This window comes from Protopterus annectens, chromosome 7.part0 (genome assembly GCF_019279795.1).
Source record: "Protopterus annectens isolate FY-2018-M chromosome 7.part0, PAN1.0, whole genome shotgun sequence".
Taxonomy (NCBI): Eukaryota; Metazoa; Chordata; order Ceratodontiformes; family Protopteridae; genus Protopterus; species Protopterus annectens.
This window is the reverse complement of record NC_056739.1, coordinates 1,713,129,715-1,713,148,156: the sequence shown is the minus strand read 5'-3', so window position 1 is coordinate 1,713,148,156 and position 18,442 is coordinate 1,713,129,715. Positions and strand designations below refer to the sequence as shown.

At 37.8% G+C, this 18,442-nt stretch overlaps 1 protein-coding gene across 3 annotated transcripts in view; it reads right to left on the bottom strand.

Annotated features, from left to right (window-relative positions):
• DYTN (dystrotelin) overlaps positions 1-18,442 on the bottom strand; it is a 410,223-nt gene that overhangs the window by 364,129 nt on the left and 27,652 nt on the right. For 2 of the 3 annotated variants that reach the window (XM_044078253.1, XM_044078254.1), the window contains exons 3-4: positions 16,505-16,551; positions 3,770-3,844 (exon numbers count right to left, since the gene is read on the bottom strand). In XM_044078253.1, coding sequence (XP_043934188.1) covers positions 3,770-3,844; positions 16,505-16,551 — 122 coding nt within the window. The remainder of the gene's footprint in view (positions 1-3,769; positions 3,845-16,504; positions 16,552-18,442) is intronic. The other variant, XM_044078255.1, reaches the window with a different exon arrangement.

Genomic DNA, 18,442 nt, shown 5'->3' with positions numbered 1-18,442 from the left:
TGAAGAGTTTTGCTTTTTATATTAAAGGCAAAAATATCAAATGAATAAGTTATGACATATATTCTGACTTTTCTCTGTCTTTGTCTTTCCCCCTTTCCACATTTGCTTCTTTTTATTTCTGTCTTTTTGTATTGCTGTTTGTTCACTTTTTTAATGAAGTGAGTCTAAAAGTACCCTTCTTTAAAAAAATACAAAAAAAAAAAATCCACCTTAAATTGGGTTTTTCAGATTCAAGTGGTATTTGCAAAAATATTTTGCTAGGTTCATTAAAGCCTACACTCAGTATACACGATCTGTACTCAAGAATATCCTTACCACATTTTTTTGTGCATTCTACTCACTCAGAAAGTTTACACTGAGTGTACACATAATTTGTGGTAACCTTAATGAATCCTCCTCGAAATTTAAGGCTGCAAGAAATCCTTAAGGAAAACTAAAATTAGGAGGAAGATGGTATGAGTTATGCTTGTATTGTCTGTTCACTCAGAATGGTGTACACTTAGTGTAGACATTAATAAATCCCAGATATTGTCTTTTTTATATCATTAATATTTTTTCTTCTTTTTGGATGATTAAGTTACAATAAAAAGTTAGCTTCCTCTCCATTCTATCACCAACACACACAGACTTTTTTTCTTAATTTATGTGTTTTTAGTAAGCGGATCACAGAACTTATAGATTGTTAGTCAAATATCTGTACATTACATTCTCATGTGATTTTCACACCATAATTATGCAATATTAGAATCACCACAGGCTAAATCATACAGTGTAAAAGTAAAGGGCATGAGTGAAGGTCAACATGGTGCTATAGTGGAAGGTAAATAGAGGAGTGGACTGAAGGAGTTCCAAACCCATTCTTGTACTGAACAGGACAGTGGTAATGTTGCAGCTGTGATAGTGTCCAGTTGTAATGACCACAGTGAGCTTAGTCTGCAAATGAGTGTTGGGGAGTTACCCAAAGGAAAGACAAGAGAAAGGAGGGAGGGACTGCAGTATTTGGAAAGACTCCAGGAACTTCACATGCACCTGTTGTAAGAGACAAGAGGAATGAAGGATACACTATGGATATAATGCATTGACGGGGCAAAGAGAATGAGGTGGAAATAAAGAACAAGGAAGTAGGACAAAAAGGATCAAAGGTAATGACTGGATAAAGGAGAGCTGAATGAGCTTAAATACATAGGACTTTAGCAATTAGGTGGAGGGGTCCTGGATTACAATGACTGACCACAGGTCAGTAGAGAGGTTTGCAGGTGCCTGAGATAGATAGAAGACAGAGCAGGACATTTATGTGATGAAAAGTTGCAGAGAGGGTAAATGTAGCATATGGAGTAACTGTACATGTCTGATGTAGTTCTTTTGTCAACATCTTTTAAGTGTTTGCAGGTTTACAACCAAACATTGAAATGTTTTCCCACCAGTACTACAGAAAGTACTTCCTATTCCTTCATCCAGTGATTTATTTTTTTTAGTAGAGACAGGTGCCCATATTTAGTAGAGAGAGGTGTCCATATTTAGTAGAGAGAGGTGTCCATCTTTAGTAGAGAGAAGTGCTCATGCTTACCCCCATCTCCAAAAGACAGGTGTAGCTGTAAGAGATGACAGACCCAGAAGCAGATGACAGAGAATCATGTGATTAATGGCACAAGAAAGGCTGCCATGTGGTCTTCTGTGTTTCCCCTTCATCTCTCCACCACTCATAAATACATTACTTATACTGACCCTATAGGACAGGGGAATGAATCTCCCACTATAACCTCTATGGCCTAAGTAGAAGCAGCAGGCTAGGCAGAAAAGAAGTCACATGGGAAAGAAGAGGAATGAAGAGGCTAAACATACTCACATCTTCCTGAGGCTGGCGGAAGAGAGGCATGTCTTAAAATGCTGCTCCTGTGCTAGAATGAGGATCTATCTACTTTACAAGATAGAAAGGAGCAATTGAAAAAGAAAGCTCGAATCCTTGGTAATATGTAATACACTTTATTCCACAGAGACTCCTATTCCTTCTAACACAATAACGCTGTACAGAAATATATCCTGCGTTTTCGTTTCAAGTGACTTCCTGAGATGAAGAAAACTGAATGCATACCTAGTAAATACACAATAATATATACCCTCACAATCAATTATCTAATAATTAATTAATAGTTCAATTAAATGTTTTAATTCATTAAACTTTAAAAATGCTTCATAAAATACATTAAATAACCATTAACTGTTAAACTGTTTTATAGGAGATTTTATAGTAGTGTCTTAGTAATGTTGCCTTTCAAAAGAGTTTTTTTGAATGTATTAAAGTATTTAAACATTCTAATATTTTAACAATTCAAACTTGTTAATTGTTTCTATGGCAATAGATTGAATTATTGTACGTGATGTATCATTGGTCTAATGGACAACCTGTAATGGATTTAAACTGGTTGTTTGTTCTGCTTTTTGAAGTCTGATGAAGCATCTTGTATAGATGTGAAAGCGCTTACTTATTTGATTAAAGCAGTGTTTTTTCTAAGGTGACTGGTTGGCTTCGTTTGTCGTGGAGTACCTGCAGCTTTTTTTCTACTTGATTAACTGTTAAAAATTGATACTTCAAAAAATACAAATATGCCATATAAATACTTTCCTATAAAACATATGTCATCCATACTACATTCATTTTAATAACAATATAAAATACTTTTAAAAAACAGTTAAGAATATGACTGAAAATTCTATATGGACAATAGCACCCTCTTGTGTTAGGAAAATAATTTATTCCACAGACCAAACAAAGTAATCCCTCCATTAATTCATATTTTTGTGTTTTGTGCTATGTACCATTCAAACAAACTAAGGGGGCCAAATATTTTTCCAGAACCTAAATGAAAGGTAAATAAGACCTACAATTTTTCTGCTCTCAGCTTTAGGACTGGAGCAAGGGAAACTGCATCATTCAATCCTAGAAACTTGTTGGCTTCCAATGATAATTGCCACCATAATTCTTTGTATTCTATAGACATTTCCCATAAACCGCCCCTTATATTCTTTTCTACCACTTCCAAAATAAAAAAGCTAAACTTAGCTTCCTGACAACTTCTTTTGTGCTTATACAGGGCATTGTTAATGCATTTAGTCCTAATCTCATAGTTGTGCTCGTATATTCTATTTTTCAACTTCCTTTCGGATTTACCCACATAAAATGCATCACAGTGATCACACAATGCTAAGTATACTATTCCACTAGTGTCACAGTTCACATAATATCTACTCTGGATCAATCTGTCTCTACAACTAATAAAGATAATCTCCTTAGTACATATATATGGGCATTGGGAACATCACCCGCATTTAAAAGTGCCAACTTTACCATCTCTAAATTTGTTCCACTGATTTTTACCCTCTAACATGATCTTTAAACTTTTCCCCTTGCGGTAAGTACATTTCAAAGGTGTCTCAAAAATTCCTTCCAGGTCCGAAATTTCCCCAAACCTATTCCATTACCAAGGATTTGAGCTTTCTTTTTCAATTGCTCCTTTGTATTTGTGTTGGCTGGACTGTTTAGAGCAATTGTTTTCCATTTGTTGACTTTACTTTACAAGATAGGCTGCATACTGAGCAGTGACACACCCTCACTACAGTCATCACACACCCACCGCTTGAGCATCTATGCAGGTGAGCACATAGGGTGATGGTTACCTGGATAATTCTGCACCTCATCTGCAGTTACAGATGGAAGGTCAGAAGCCTATGGGAGCTGGAAAATGTAGCAATAACTAAATAGTGTACTTACAGTGGCAACGCTTTTGAAGGGAGTGCAGCTTCAGAGCAGTCCTGTACACCACATCTGGGATTTCATTCAGTGCTTCTGTTAAAGAAAGGGTGACATTAAACAAGAAATACAATTGCATTAGACATGCCTGCTAAATAAGGCATATGACATAGTACTAGCTTTGTCTCCCACATGCATTATTTCCCTTTGTAGATCTCATAGATGTATACAGAAATTTGGATTCACAGATCACATATATACTTTTTAAGTTTGGAAATACTGTACATACAATATAAAGTAGAACATGACCATTTCTTTTTTCATTGGCAGTATTGTATTTACATCCAAAGACACAGTTTTTCCCCAACTTCTGATAAGTTTAATACCATGGCAAGAATGGACCCCATTCCACGGTCAAGGCATAATTAAAGTTTATAAAAGTGCTTCTGAGTCATCCCTGAAAAGGGACATTTGTGCCCATTGGGCTTATCCGATTAACAATTGAAGAAAGATAGATAGGTAGATAAATCAGTTTTGCTTCATATTTTGATATTTGCCAAAGGTGCTTTTCTGAGAGGTAGTTATCTGTACATTGCTGGTGCTTTCTGTAATTCATATGTAGTTACCTGGATGGGTAGAATGTTTAAGTATGCTAGAACATTGATTTTTATTAGCCCAGTTGCTTGTACTACCACTGGATCTAGCTAGGTTTTATTCCACATTGTTGTAGTTTGTTCTCATAATTCTTGTTATTTTATAACTTTATAACTTTCAGTTCCCTATGTTAGAATTTGTAACAATTTTGATAATCAATGCAGCTTCTGTTCTTTTTCTCTTTGACTGAAATATCTGGTTTTCTTACTTCTACTTATCTTAACTGTTGGTGCTGGGTGATCCCATGTAATCATTGTTTCTTCATTTTAAGTAATCCGTTGAGGTTTGTTTGTAATGCCTTTCAGCTGCCTTGTATTGTTTTACAGTCTGCAGTGTAAGAACCTTGCCACATTGTTGAGCCTTTCAGTATACAAACCCTCTGCCATAAGTGTATTGCAACCTTCAAGAAGATGTTCAACTGCTTCTAGTTCCATGCTACAAAATCTATAATCATCTGTAATCTCCTACCTCTTCTATAGATTTTGTGAACATCACATATGTAGTTTGCAGTCTTGAACTGTTATTCGCCTTTCATCTTATAATTTAAATAATTCACCTTCCCTAAGCCATTCTTGCAACAACTCTTCATGAAAATATCAAAATTCAGCTGTCTCATCAGTTATCTGCACTTTAAGCCTCTAAATCTGTGGGCTTTCCATTTTTTTCTGTGTGTGCGCACGTGCCTGCGTATGTGTGCGTGTGTGTGTGCGCGCCTGTGTGTGTGTGTGTGTGTGTGTGTGTGTGTGTGTGTGTGTGTGTGTGTGTGTGTGTGTGTGTGTGTGTGTGTGTGCGTGTGTGTGTGCACGGTCTCATTCTTTATAATCTCTTTGTTTTTAGCACTTCATGTTGCTGCCTATATTTCATACTCTTCTCACACAATATCCATGCCTACTTCTTTCTTAAATGCTCCTGCTAAGCTGAGTGCGCATGTCACTGTAGGCTTGTTTTCCTCATGCTTCAAGGAGAACTCAAAATTGGATCAAACAAGAAACAGACAGTGAGGAGAGAAACATTGAAGCAGATGGTAACTGGAAAGTGAGGAAGGATGTTAGGTGACAGGAAATACCAAGTAGGGACAAACAAAGTCATGAGACAGAAGATGTAGAACAAGGGCACTTTGTAATAATATGTGGCTCAACATTATTAAGAGGAATAAGGAACTATTTACCAAAACTGATAAAATGTGGCAGTGGTATTCACACTGTGTCTGTACGGATATCGAATATAAGGAAAGGATTACATAGACTAGTAAACAGAAATAATAAATATTTTGGTGTAGAGATTTGTGGAGGCAATAATGTCATAGGCAGTGCAGAGTTGAAAAATGTCATGAATAAAAAGTTGATTTAATTATTAAATACTGCTCAGTAGGCAAGATAATGGTGTTATTACTGGATATTACTTCGGCACTGTTGCAATGAGGCAGTCTTGGAAACAAACAGTTAAATTAATAGCAAAATAAGAAGACAAATATTGGAAACAAAATAAATTATCCCTTATACTTTTGGGTATGAGTGACTGAAAAAATGAATATTTTTCCAGAACTAGATATCATTTAAGCCACACAATACCATAATAAATGTAATACTTTATTGGTAAGGTCAACCACTACATTATTCATTGAGTTATTGACAGGTAAATGGCAGAAATGAGACAGTTTGCATGAAGGGAATAGAGTCAGAGGAACTAATGAAGAAAAAGATATAAGTCAAGGTTAAGTATTGGGACTGTTCTTATTCTCTATATATTTGTCGATTTTTCCAACAGCACCAAAATTTGCAGACAATGCAGAGGTTGTAAATCTGATTACTTGCAAAAAGGATCAACTACAAATGCAAGCATATTTGGACGATATATACAGTTGGGCCATTAATAATGGTGTCCCATTCATTGATAAAAAGTGCATATTGATTATTTTTGGTGCTGATAACTCAGTGTACCCATATAGCCTTAGCAACTCTGTAATTCAAGCAAGTAATAAAGAAGAAGATCTAGAAATAATAACTGAAATGGATTTACATTTTAAAGGAGAGATATCAAGAAGAGTTAAGAGATGAAACAATTAAAACTATACTGATAATAATTTCATCAATGGATGAAGGTGTCCTGATCCCTACATTTACAAGCCGTAGTAGAGCAGTCATGGAATATGGGTATAACTTTGTATATACAATAGAAAGATATAGTGAGAATGGAGAAAGCGCAGACATATTCTATTGCACAAGTGAAGGTCTTAAAGAATATTAGCTAGGATAAAACACAAAGGAAGCTAAAACATTTTTTGGTACATTATAGGCTGCTTAGAAGTGACCTGATGTGGGAATTTGGAAGTGTGAATAAAGACATAAAAGAATGTACACTAGGGATTACTTTAATTCATCATCATCACCATCATCATCATCGTCGTCATCATAAGCCCCCCTTTTCCCATTTTCTACATGGGGTCAGGGTATTGTGTTAATTGTTGCTATCTCTCTTGATTCAGTGTCACACTCCTGCCTACATCAACACTCATGCCTGATTGTCGCAGATCTTCTTTCACACAATCCATCCACCTCTTTGCTGGATGTCCTAGTTTCCTCTTACCTTCTTCCTGTCTGTTCCAAATCATCTTCACTAGATTGTCTTCTGCTTTCCTGCACTTGTCCAAACCACTGTAATCTGTTCTCTTTGATCTTTTCTGCAGTAGGAGTTACTTTAGCTTCTGCTTTTATGTCCTCATTTCTTCATCTGTCCCACAGTGTGCATTCTACCACCCTTCTCAGGCACTTCATTTCCACCACCTCTATCTAATCCATCTGTTCTGTCCAGGTTTCTGTACCATACAGTAGTACTGGTCACACCACTGTCTTGTACACCATACTTTTCAGCTTCTTTGGCATTATTCTGTCATAGACTACACCTGAGACTCTATGCCAGTTGGCTGCAGCCTCTCTGATTCTAGCTTTGACGTCTTCATTCAGACTTCCCTTCTCCTCAACAACCCCTCCCAGATGCTTGAAGCTATTTATCTGTTCAACTATCTTCCCTTCTATCTCAATTCTCAGCTTCTTCTTATTTTCCCAATTTGCTGCCATTACCACTGTCTTATCTGTGCTTAGTTTCATCCCATGTGCCTTCAGTTTTCCATTGCATTCTCCTATCCTTCGCTGAAGTTTTTGCTCAGACTTTGTCTGTAATGCCACATCATCTGCATACAGTAGCTTTGTTGATCTGTCCCCCACACTCACTTCCACTAGGAACCCCTCTGTGAGGTCACACACTGTCTGTACTTGAGTCATTGGGTCCTTGTACATAGCCTGTACTAATTCTACCAATGTTTCTTGGACTTTAAACCACTGCAGTACTGCCCAAATCAGCTTTCTTTGGACCTTGTCATATGCTTTCTCCAAGTCTAGGAAGGCGCAGTCGGACTCTATCCTCATCTCTAGCTTCTTCTCAATTATCTGTCTTACTGCAAACATCGGGTCAGTTGCGCTGCATCCTGATCTGAATCTTAACTGCTCATCTCCCATCTTACATTCCACTACTCTGTGTATCCGTTTATCAATCACCATCTCCAGAATTTTCATGCAATGTGATAGGAGTTTAATGCCTCTTTACTGGCCACAGTTGTGAATGTCTCCTTTGTTCTTGTACACTGGCACAAGTATGCTTATTTTCCAGTCATCTGGGATATGCCTTCCTCTCTACACTGCTATGAGTACCCTCAGGAGACATTTCTCCCCTATCTCACCCAGCATCTTTATGATATCTGCTGTGACCTCATCTGAGCCTGCTGCTTTCCCTACCTTCATTTTCCTTAGTGCTGTTCTTACTTCTTCTAGTGTGGGCTCCTCTTCTTCTCTCATTGTAGGCTATTTTGGGCCAGTACAGCTTCTGTGGGGTTTTCTTCATTCAGAAGCTGCTGGAAATACTCCTTCTATCTCCTTTGATGTCCTGGGGACTGGTGAGCAGGTTGTTGCTGGCATCCCTTATGAAGGATGTCTGACTATCTTCTTTATCTTTCTGCTTTTGCCTTGCAACTTGATATAGTTTCTTTGTACCACCAACTGAGTCACTTTACAGAAGTTGGTAGAGTGCTTCTGATGCCTTATTCTTTGCTATTTCAACTCCTTTCTTAGCTTCTTTGTTAGCCAAGCAGTATTCCTTCCTAGCTTTTCTATCTCCCATTTTTTCCTACACTCCTTCTTTCTTTTGATCACTTCCTGGACTTCTGCATTCCACCACCAGCTTTCCTTATGCACCTTATTTCCATACCTGGCTCAGCCACATACCTGCTCTGTAGTCTTAACGCATGCTGTTTTGAGGCGCTGCCATTCTTCTTCAACTTCACCTATTTCCTCCTCTTCTTGGGGTGCTAGAGCCCTGACTAATTCCTTGAACTGTTGGACTTTCTCTTCAGTCAACTTCAAGGTCTTCAGCCTGGTCTCTGTTGACCTTAGAGCCTTCTCTGACCACTCCTTGCAGCTGATTGTGGCAACCAGTGGTTTATACTGTGGGCCAACATTTTCACTGGGGATGACTTTGCAATCATGGATTCCACCCCAGTGTCTTTTCCTTACTAGGAGGAAGTCTACCTGAGTTGCATGTTGGCTACTCTTGTATGTGATCTTGTGACTGTCTCTTTTTCTGTACCATGTATTGGCTACTATCAGGCCATTTATCAAACAGAAGTTTGGAATATCTTCTCCTTCTTTATTCCTGTTGCCCCACCAATGTGGACCCAGGCAGTCCTCATATCCTGTTCTGTCTGTCCCATTATGTTGCATTCAAGTAACTCATTATCAACACAAATTCATGTTGTACTGCTTTATCTAGTAGGTCTTGCAACTGCTGTGTGAATGCACTATCTTCCTCACTATCACAACCCTGCTGTGTGGCATAGGCTGAGATTATGAATGCTGCCTTATCATTATACTGGAGTTTGATTGACATGAGTCTGTCACTAATTCTGATGATATCCCTCACTGCCTTCTAAAGCCTGTCTCTCACCACAATACTCACAACATTTCTAGGCTGTCCCCCTCCTGAGTAGTAGACTCTGGATCCCAAGCTAAGTGGCTTTGCTGCATTGCCCTTAAATCTTGTCTCTTGGATACATAGAATGTTCAGCCTCGTCCGTATCATCATGTCATCCACTTCCTGTCAGTGAACCTACATTAAGTGTAGCAATTCTCAGTTCATGTTTGGCAGGTTGATTGCTTTTATGTCCAGCTCTCGCTCAACAGAGCTATCCCAGGTAACTCAGGCTGGGCAACTAGACACTGGCTGGCCAGCAGCTTATTCACCCAGGGCTGCTGGGCTTTATGGCAGTCACACACTGGCCAATAGGGGCATATACACCCCTCCCACCATTAACATGGGTCCCTGGTGTAGGTCAGAGTAGGCCAGGTCTTCAACCTACTTATCACCGGTAACTACCCATGCCCATTTTGGCGACATTATTCAACATAACCAAATCACCTAGAGCCATATTACTTTAGGGATTACTTTAATTGCTTATGTAAATAATATCAAAAATAATAATGTCCTGTGGAACTAGTGAAAATGCACAATCAAAGTGAATGATAATTGTCAAAAAAGAAAATATATATGTGTAATGTATGATGTTGATTAAAAATGTTTAAAGTGATTTTTTTTCTCTTCTTTTCTAAAACTGTATGTGTACCCATGTCATTGTTTGATGTGTGAATTAAATAAAGGTATTTAAAAATATCAAAAAATGTGTAATAACTATTTGTGAGGGTTGGCAGAAGGTAGAACAAACTGCCTATGAAAATAACGCATTTAGAGAATTTATTGATACTCAAAAAAGAAATTAATGCTTATATGGTGAGAAGGTCTTTTGGACTCATTCCTCTTGGAAGTAGTCTACTGATGACCTCTTATGATATTCACAGCCATTAATAACATTGTTATATCATAAGACTGGATTAGAACTTTCACTATGTTTGGATCAGATGATGTCAAGAAATATGTATACACTCACACAACTGCTGTCCTATACATGTGGACAAATTCAAGGAAATAAATATGGAGGTGCTGATTCTAAATAGTTTCTATGTAGTGTCTGTTTTGTATTTTGTGTTTTAAATATGATGTTATGTGAAAAAAAAATTAACTAATTTTAACTGGAAAACAGAAGGTTAACACTGGCAATTAAGGAAGTTATGTCATAATTATGTTACCACATACATTTTTAAACAGGGTGCCTTGCACTACTACATTTGACTCTGAAGATGCCTTTTTAGCTGTAATGCTAGGCAAAAGTGCTTAGTCAATTGTTGTCTGTTTGTTTCAACTAAAAGTGTGAATTCAGTGGAATAAAAGACCATCCTTTCATTTTGAGCTTTAGGCTGCAGCTTTATTTTATTTGCATTTAAGGAGGGAGAGTGGAGTTTGGTTCTTACATTCAAGGAAGTCATTGTCTCTTTCAGGCCTAGGGTGTATAGTCTTGGCAAACACTTCTTTTTAAATCTTCTGGTATGCATGAAGCAGTTTTCTAACTTTTGTCTCTATCTTATCAAATACTTTGGGTCCAATTGTTAAGACCAAAGCAGTTATTAGAAGGTTTGTAGTAAATGGGTTACTGTTATTGCTCTCAAATATCAGTTAAATGATTTCAGCGCTACTACAGTGCAAGACCTGAACTTAACAACACTCAGGAGGGTGCTTAACAATTGTTAAATATCCCCTATGCTGTTAACATTGTGTCTGGTACTATAGCAGTGTTGAACCAGGGTGCTATTCAACTGGTATCTCAGAGTATATAACAGCAGCAGAACATAAAATAGATTAATTTCAGCTCTGTTTCTGTCTGCTGTCTATATTCACTAAAATGTATTGAGGAACCAGCTGCTTCCCTTACACAAGGAATATGTGAAGACATACAGTGGTCCCCAACTGCATTACCTCCATTTTCTTTTAATTGTCTCTCCAATCATAACTTAAAATTATGGGTTCTTGACATGGATGCCAAGAGTCACCTCTCAAACTGAATTTCTTGGTATCCATGTCTCTCTTGAACAAATAATAAGCAAGTTACAATCAGTGACCCAATCACGATCCCCTATGTTACATGCATCCAAATTTTGAAGCTACAGTGCAGTTAAGTCATCTTTACATGACTTTAAAGTATTTCTATACTAGCAAATGCCTAAATGCTGCATCCTCAAAAAAGCAGTTTAATGCCTGATGCACTTTGATGAATCAGAACATTTTGGAATTTTACAGAAACCTGACCATTGCTTTCTTGAGGAAACATGAAAGAAACTCCAAAAGCACACACCAAAGACAAACCTCAGTAAAAGAGACATGGATATGAGAAGTTCGTTAAGATGGCCACTAAAGACCGCAGTGGCATCACAGCTTCTACCAAATGAAGATCTGCAACACTGGGAAATTATGTGGCTTCATAGCAGAAAAGAAGGTAAGGAAATCATTCAATGTGCTGCCCGTATTTCTGGAAAATGTGAGTGAAATAAACAAAATGATTATGAAAAGTGTTTTAGAGTGAAATAAGCTAAATGAATATGAACAATGCATCAGAATTCCATTAATTTAGATTTTAGGCTAGACATTGCAAGTGTAAGAGCAGAGGTAGAAAAAAGCTAAGTACAATGAAATGTACAGTTCAGTGCTAGAGTATCTCTTGGACTTGACAAATATATTTCTTTAAAAAATATTTTAAGAAATAGGTAATTGAGACATTAATTAATGAGTTGTTAATGGGTCTCAGTTAAAGTTGCTTATACATAAGAAAGTTACCATTTAATGGTCTGTCTGAAGAAGTATAAATCATAAAAACTTGCATCTCTTTGGTTATTATATTAATGAATGATTCTACCATATATAGATAAGTTTTAATTTTGATTGTTCCTTTTCATGTCATACTATATTTTGACATACTCCCTGGAAGACTGTTTAACAAGATGATTGGAGTTTTTTTTATTTTTTAACAAAGTTTTACAAGCCCAGACCTTGTTTTTGTTTTATATATGTTGTTTTATTAGTTGTTTTTTTTAGATTATATGTACCTCCCAGTGCTGCTAGCTTCTTTTGATTTTATTTTACGTCTTTTTATCTGATCCATATTAATAATTATCAGGTAAGCTAAGATGTGATTATTCTTTGGACACAATCACACAATGCTCCTTTAATTTGTATGAGACGCTGAGATAATTAGTTAATAGTTCATAGCTAAATGAACTAGTCCTCACCCTTATGAATAAGAATCATATATGTTAATGTCCATGAGTTCGGGGCTTATTGTGATCTTAGTGAGAAGTTAAATATTTTCATAGAATTAGAGAGACTATAAACTGCATTCTTTAAATCTGCAAACTCATATGCTTTTGAGTCACATTTCTTAGGGTTAATAGTTGATACTGTCTTCTTTTCCAGCCCTGTTAACTGATGGCATACTTTGACAAACTTATTACTCAGATTCTTAATGCAGACATCTTGATCTGTACTATCTCAAATTTATTACTAAATACCTTTAATTTCTTTTCACTACTCATGCACAGTGTCCCCATAGTTTAAATATTACTGTAAATTCATTTAAAAGTTAACAAAATAACACGTTTTGTATCAGCACTCTTTCAGTAAGAAATATGAAATTCTAAAAACTGGTATTACTGACTGATTATAATCTTCAGTGATTTATCAGAAAATGTGCAATTTTATCAGGGGAGGGCAAAATATGAGGCAAAATCAGGGACATTCTGCACAATAGGTGCATGACTGCTGAATCATACACCAATGCACTGTATGAGCACATACACAAGTGCATGGAATGCATGGAATGGGCCATACCAAACAGAACCAAGATGCTCTCCTCCAAAAAAAAGGAAGTCAATCTGGTGGTCCCCACCATAAACAAACTCTACAACAGAAGGAAAAAACACTGTTGCAGAAAAGGGTGAAGTTCCAAGACTGGAAAAACTCCTTTGTTAGCCTCAGCAAAAAACTGAGATCCATCATAAAATCCTCTAAAGCTAGCTACGAAAACAAAATTGCTGCAGATTCTAAAGACAACCACAAGGCATTCTATAGTTATGTCAAGAATCTACATGTCAGTACTCAGATCTGCTCTGCTATGGTTCCTGAGTGAGAGAGGGAACATATTGGCCAACACGTTCAGTGCAAACTTTACCTCCCCCCTTTCACTCCCTAAAGGGCCTATCACAATACCTGGAACACCAAGTCCCTATTATTATGGCTACACAGGTAAAAACCACACTGTCCAAAGCCAAGAATACAGCTTCCATGGGACCTGATAATATCCCTGGCTGTGTTCTACATGAATTGCAAAGTGAACTGGCACCACACCTGAGTACCCTGTTCAATCACAGCCTCATTTCAGGCTTTGTTCCTATCAAAATGGCTCACTGCTACACTCATCCCACTCCACAAAGGGGGAGCGACAACAGACCCTGGAAACTACCGCCCCATTAGCCTGATGAGTCTGATATGTAAGGCTATGGAGTGCATCATCATGGACTTATAATTAAGGACATAGGGAATCTCCAAACTCTGGACCCCACGTAGTTTGGGTTTGATAAAGGTAGATCATGCCTGTTCAGCCTGATAGACTTCTTTGAGTCTGTCACCAGAGCTGTGGATGAGGGCAAGGTAATTCACACAGCCTACCTAGATCTTGCCAAGGCCTTCAACACTCTCCCTCACTCAGGAACCATAGATAGACTCACTAAACTAGGCATAAACCCCTATGTCATAAGATGGGTTGCCAATTGGCTCACTGATAGAACCCACACTGTGAAAGTAGCAGACTCCAAATATGACTACCGACCATTTACAAGTGGTGTGCTACAGGGATCAGTCCTAGGTTCTATCCTGTTTGGCATCTTCTTCTCTGAAGTTCAAGCCAACACAAAGGGACTCTGGCTGACCAAGTTCGCAGATGATTGCAAACTGGGAGCCATTATTGATTCTCCAACTGATGTAGACATTCTACAAAAAGGCTTCACTGACACCAATGACTGATGCCAGAACCATGGCCTTAAGCTCAATGCCAAAAAGTGCATTGTCATTCCCTTTGGGAAAAATTCGGTGCCCATGAGCTACCACATAAGCTGTAGTCCACTTAACACCAAAGGTGTGATAAGAGACCTGGGGACACAGGTTGACAGCAACCTCTCCTTTTATAACCACATTGCCACTGTAGTCAGAAAGTTCTTCTATGTGGCACATCTCATTGCAAAAGGTTTCTCATCCAAGAAGAAAGAGGTCATAATCCCTCTCTACTCGTCCCTCATTAGCCCTACTATAGAATACAACGCCCCATTTGGTATGTATCTCACTAGACACCTACAACAACTGGAAAGGCCATAAAAATACCTCACTAAGAGGATCTTAGGCCTTAGACACATGCATTATATGGACAGACACAAAAAACTCCAGCTATACTCTGTCTCGTATCACCTAGTTAGAGGTGATCTCTGCCTGACCTACAAAGCCATGTTTCACTCAGAGCTGCTAGATATGCTACACCTAAAGAAATCCCAATCTCTCCATGCCACATGCTCCAGGGACCTAAACCTCATTACCACAATAAACAGAACAGGTTCCTAACCCAGAGACTTCCCATACTCTGGATCAAACTTCCCATTCACGTCAAGCAGAGCACTTCACTGGCCCTCTTTAAGAGAAATCTTGACGAGTGGATGGGCAATAGGAAGTTCACCCCTGGGATCACTTCAGTGGCCATGCTTGACAGGGGCACTGGGAACTAACTTTGGGTGGTATGATGTCAGGAAATCTTCTTGGGCTAGGCTTATATAGGCTCCAGGGCTGTTAGCCTAGTACACATCCATGAACCTATAAACAATAAGTCACATTTGGGAGGTATGGGTGTGAGAGAATTGTAGCAGAGTTCAGGAGTGCAACAAACTTATCTGGAAGTTATCAGGTGCTGAGCCAATGGAAGAGGAAGATTATCAGAAACAGGCTGTATATGACCATAGAAGAGATAGAGTCACAGAAAGGGTGACTGAAAGCCCAATAGCCCAACGGTGTGAAAACATTTGTCAGGGTTGGAAACACTTCCAGAGAAGTGTATTTGGAGGAAATGAATGAAAAAGAGGGAGCATGTATATATGAAGTTAGAAACAACTGAGCCTTAACCATCAGACCATGAACTGGAAGAAGTAACTTGCCTTTCAAAAAAGGGGACTTGCATTTCTGTTAAGGCACTAAATTTGCAATATAACATTTAGCTTTTAAAAAGTCATTGATATTTCCAGTATATTAAGAAAATCTGTGTAGAGTCACGATGCACCATAATACAAGTCACCGATTTAGAAAAATAAAACTACTCTTAGTTCTGTAAACTGGAGTATGCTTCATTACTTACCTGCACAAGGCAAATCTGTGCATCAGAGTAATTTCCTAATTCACCACCTCTGCCACATACTTTACAAGCAGTAAAGATACAAATGCAAATTGAGGGGTAAAAAAACAGAATTTGTATCAGTTCCTTACTAATTCCTTCCTTCAAGCAAATCACTGATGATTTTTACTAGCAGTGAAGCACTGATATGTGTGTGTGTGTGTGTGTGTGTGTGTGTGTGTGTGTGTGTGTGTGTGTGTGTGTGTGTGTGTCTGTGTGTCTGTGTGTCTGTGTGTCTGTGTGTGTGTGTGTGTGTGTGTGTGTGTGTGTGCGTGTGTGTGCATGTGCGTGTGTGTGTGTGTGTGTGTATCTTTACTAAGTGTATGTCTAATAAACATGCACGATTAAGCATCCTGCATAATTTGCTTGTTGCTGACAAAGCATTAAGGCATAAAAAGCATGTTTATGGTTTTCAGTGCAGTATTTTACGCTAGGAGAAAAAAGTGCTATTTTGGTCATTCTATTTGCATTTGGTGTCACAGAAATCAAACCAATGTCTATGGGACAGTGTAACCTAATGTAAAAATCAGTAATGCAACTTCTTCACCCCTTTTTACTGCAATAACGTCCCATATATTGGTTAACTCTTTTGCTCTTTGGCGTCATTATCCAATCTATCCATTAATAACAGCATGCAGTTGTATTGATTTAATAACACACTTATTTGTCATAAAAAAACATCATACCTGCTTTGTCCGGATCCAGATGAGCAAAGTAGTGTGTAGGAGAGCTGCTATATACAAATAAGACTGTGTGAGTTACAGCACAAAATTATTTATTTTATATAATGTATAGCACAGTATGGCAACAAATTTTTTAAAGGTTCATTTACGTGCATTTTATGTTTTCACTGAAAATTTTAATACCAAAAAACATTTAAATGTAATACACAATTCAGAAACACAATATATATTAAGTAATTTTACTATACTTCTGTACAGTGTCACCAGCCTTTTATTAGCTACCCTAAAGGACTGCATAATAATTCAGACTTTCTTGTAAGTTATTACTAACTTAAAGCAAAGCAACTTTATTCCTAAAAAACAAAACAGCTTAAGATACTACTACTAACATGGGAAGATAGTAAGATACAAACTGAAATGGCAAAAAGCCTGGAACATCTGCTTCTAACAGGCAAAACCTGCTTTATTAGAATATAGCAATATACAAAGATATAATGCATATTCTACCTACTGCTATGCTTACAAACTAACTCTCAGCACACTGCCACTGAGGTTCTCTAACTTTCTGTTCAGCTTACTTCTTCAGACACCCATAAAGTCCCGTTCATGTTCTAAATGACATGTCTTTCATTGATATTGCCTTTCCACTTTTCAATCCAACATACTGAGTGCCTACATCATTTTGCAAATTTCTTCCTAACATATTACAATATGGTATCCTGTCTGTCTCCACTTTCACCATACCTTACTACCTTGATTGCCAAGTGTTTTCTGTCCACCCTACCCTCACTGACATCTTAACTCCTTAACACCCAATACACTTAAAATATCGAAACAATTTATCACACACACACACACACACACACACACACACACACACACACACACACACACACACACACACACACACACACACACACACACACACACACACACACACACACACACACACACACACACACACACACACATGCACACCCCCTACAAACCTTCTTAGATTACAATATGTGACAGTTTACAGCCACTTGTAGATGCCCACATTAATTGCCTAGCAGTACCTGCCCGCACTACTATCTCAGGCATGTAATAATAAGCCAACAATCCATTTTTAGATAGCCTGTAACTACTGACCAGCTTTACTACTAATACATAGCAAGTACTTCTCAAATTATATTGTAACTACCTAGTAACAACAAGCCTTTCTTCCTCCACACCATACTTGGGGGTGGGGGAGCTCCACACACTGCCCTATCATACCTCTCAATCTCTTAGTGCAAGAAATCTGGATAAAGCCTAAAATGATGGGCGACAAAGGCCCAGAAGCAGATTTTAAATATTAAACTTATAAACTTATAAATTTGCTACAGTGACAGTATTTTTTGTTAACATACATTTTCTGAAGTATATGAAGTCTGATATTCAAATGTATGTCATTATTTAGTGACTTCAGTCTTCAGTGATTTGCCAGAAAACAAGAAATTTTATGAGGGACACACCAACAATATGTGGCAAAAATATGTAGGCATTCTGTGAAAAACAGGACAATTGAGAGGTATGTCCCCCATACAAGGCACTCAACCTTTAAATATGTGCTTATTATAAGTAATTCCAGGTTTCTGGCACCTTGTGGTCAGCAGAAATAAACCTTTGAAACAGGGCCTTTTGTTCAAATACAATAATGTTGACAAAGTGGTCAAAAGGCCGTATTTGATGAACTATGTCTAAGAATGGCTTCCTGCTAATGAGGTGCGTTACCAGTGGCCAAGGTAATATAAGTATCTATCTGCATATGGTGCTTATGCATGGAGACCATGGCAATGCAGCTTATAATAAAATGTCATCCCCCTAATTTCATCCCCTTTACATTCATCCTGTTTCATAAGTATATCAATTGCATTTGTAACCACTGATATCTGTTTGTACTTGTGTAATTTTCTCTCC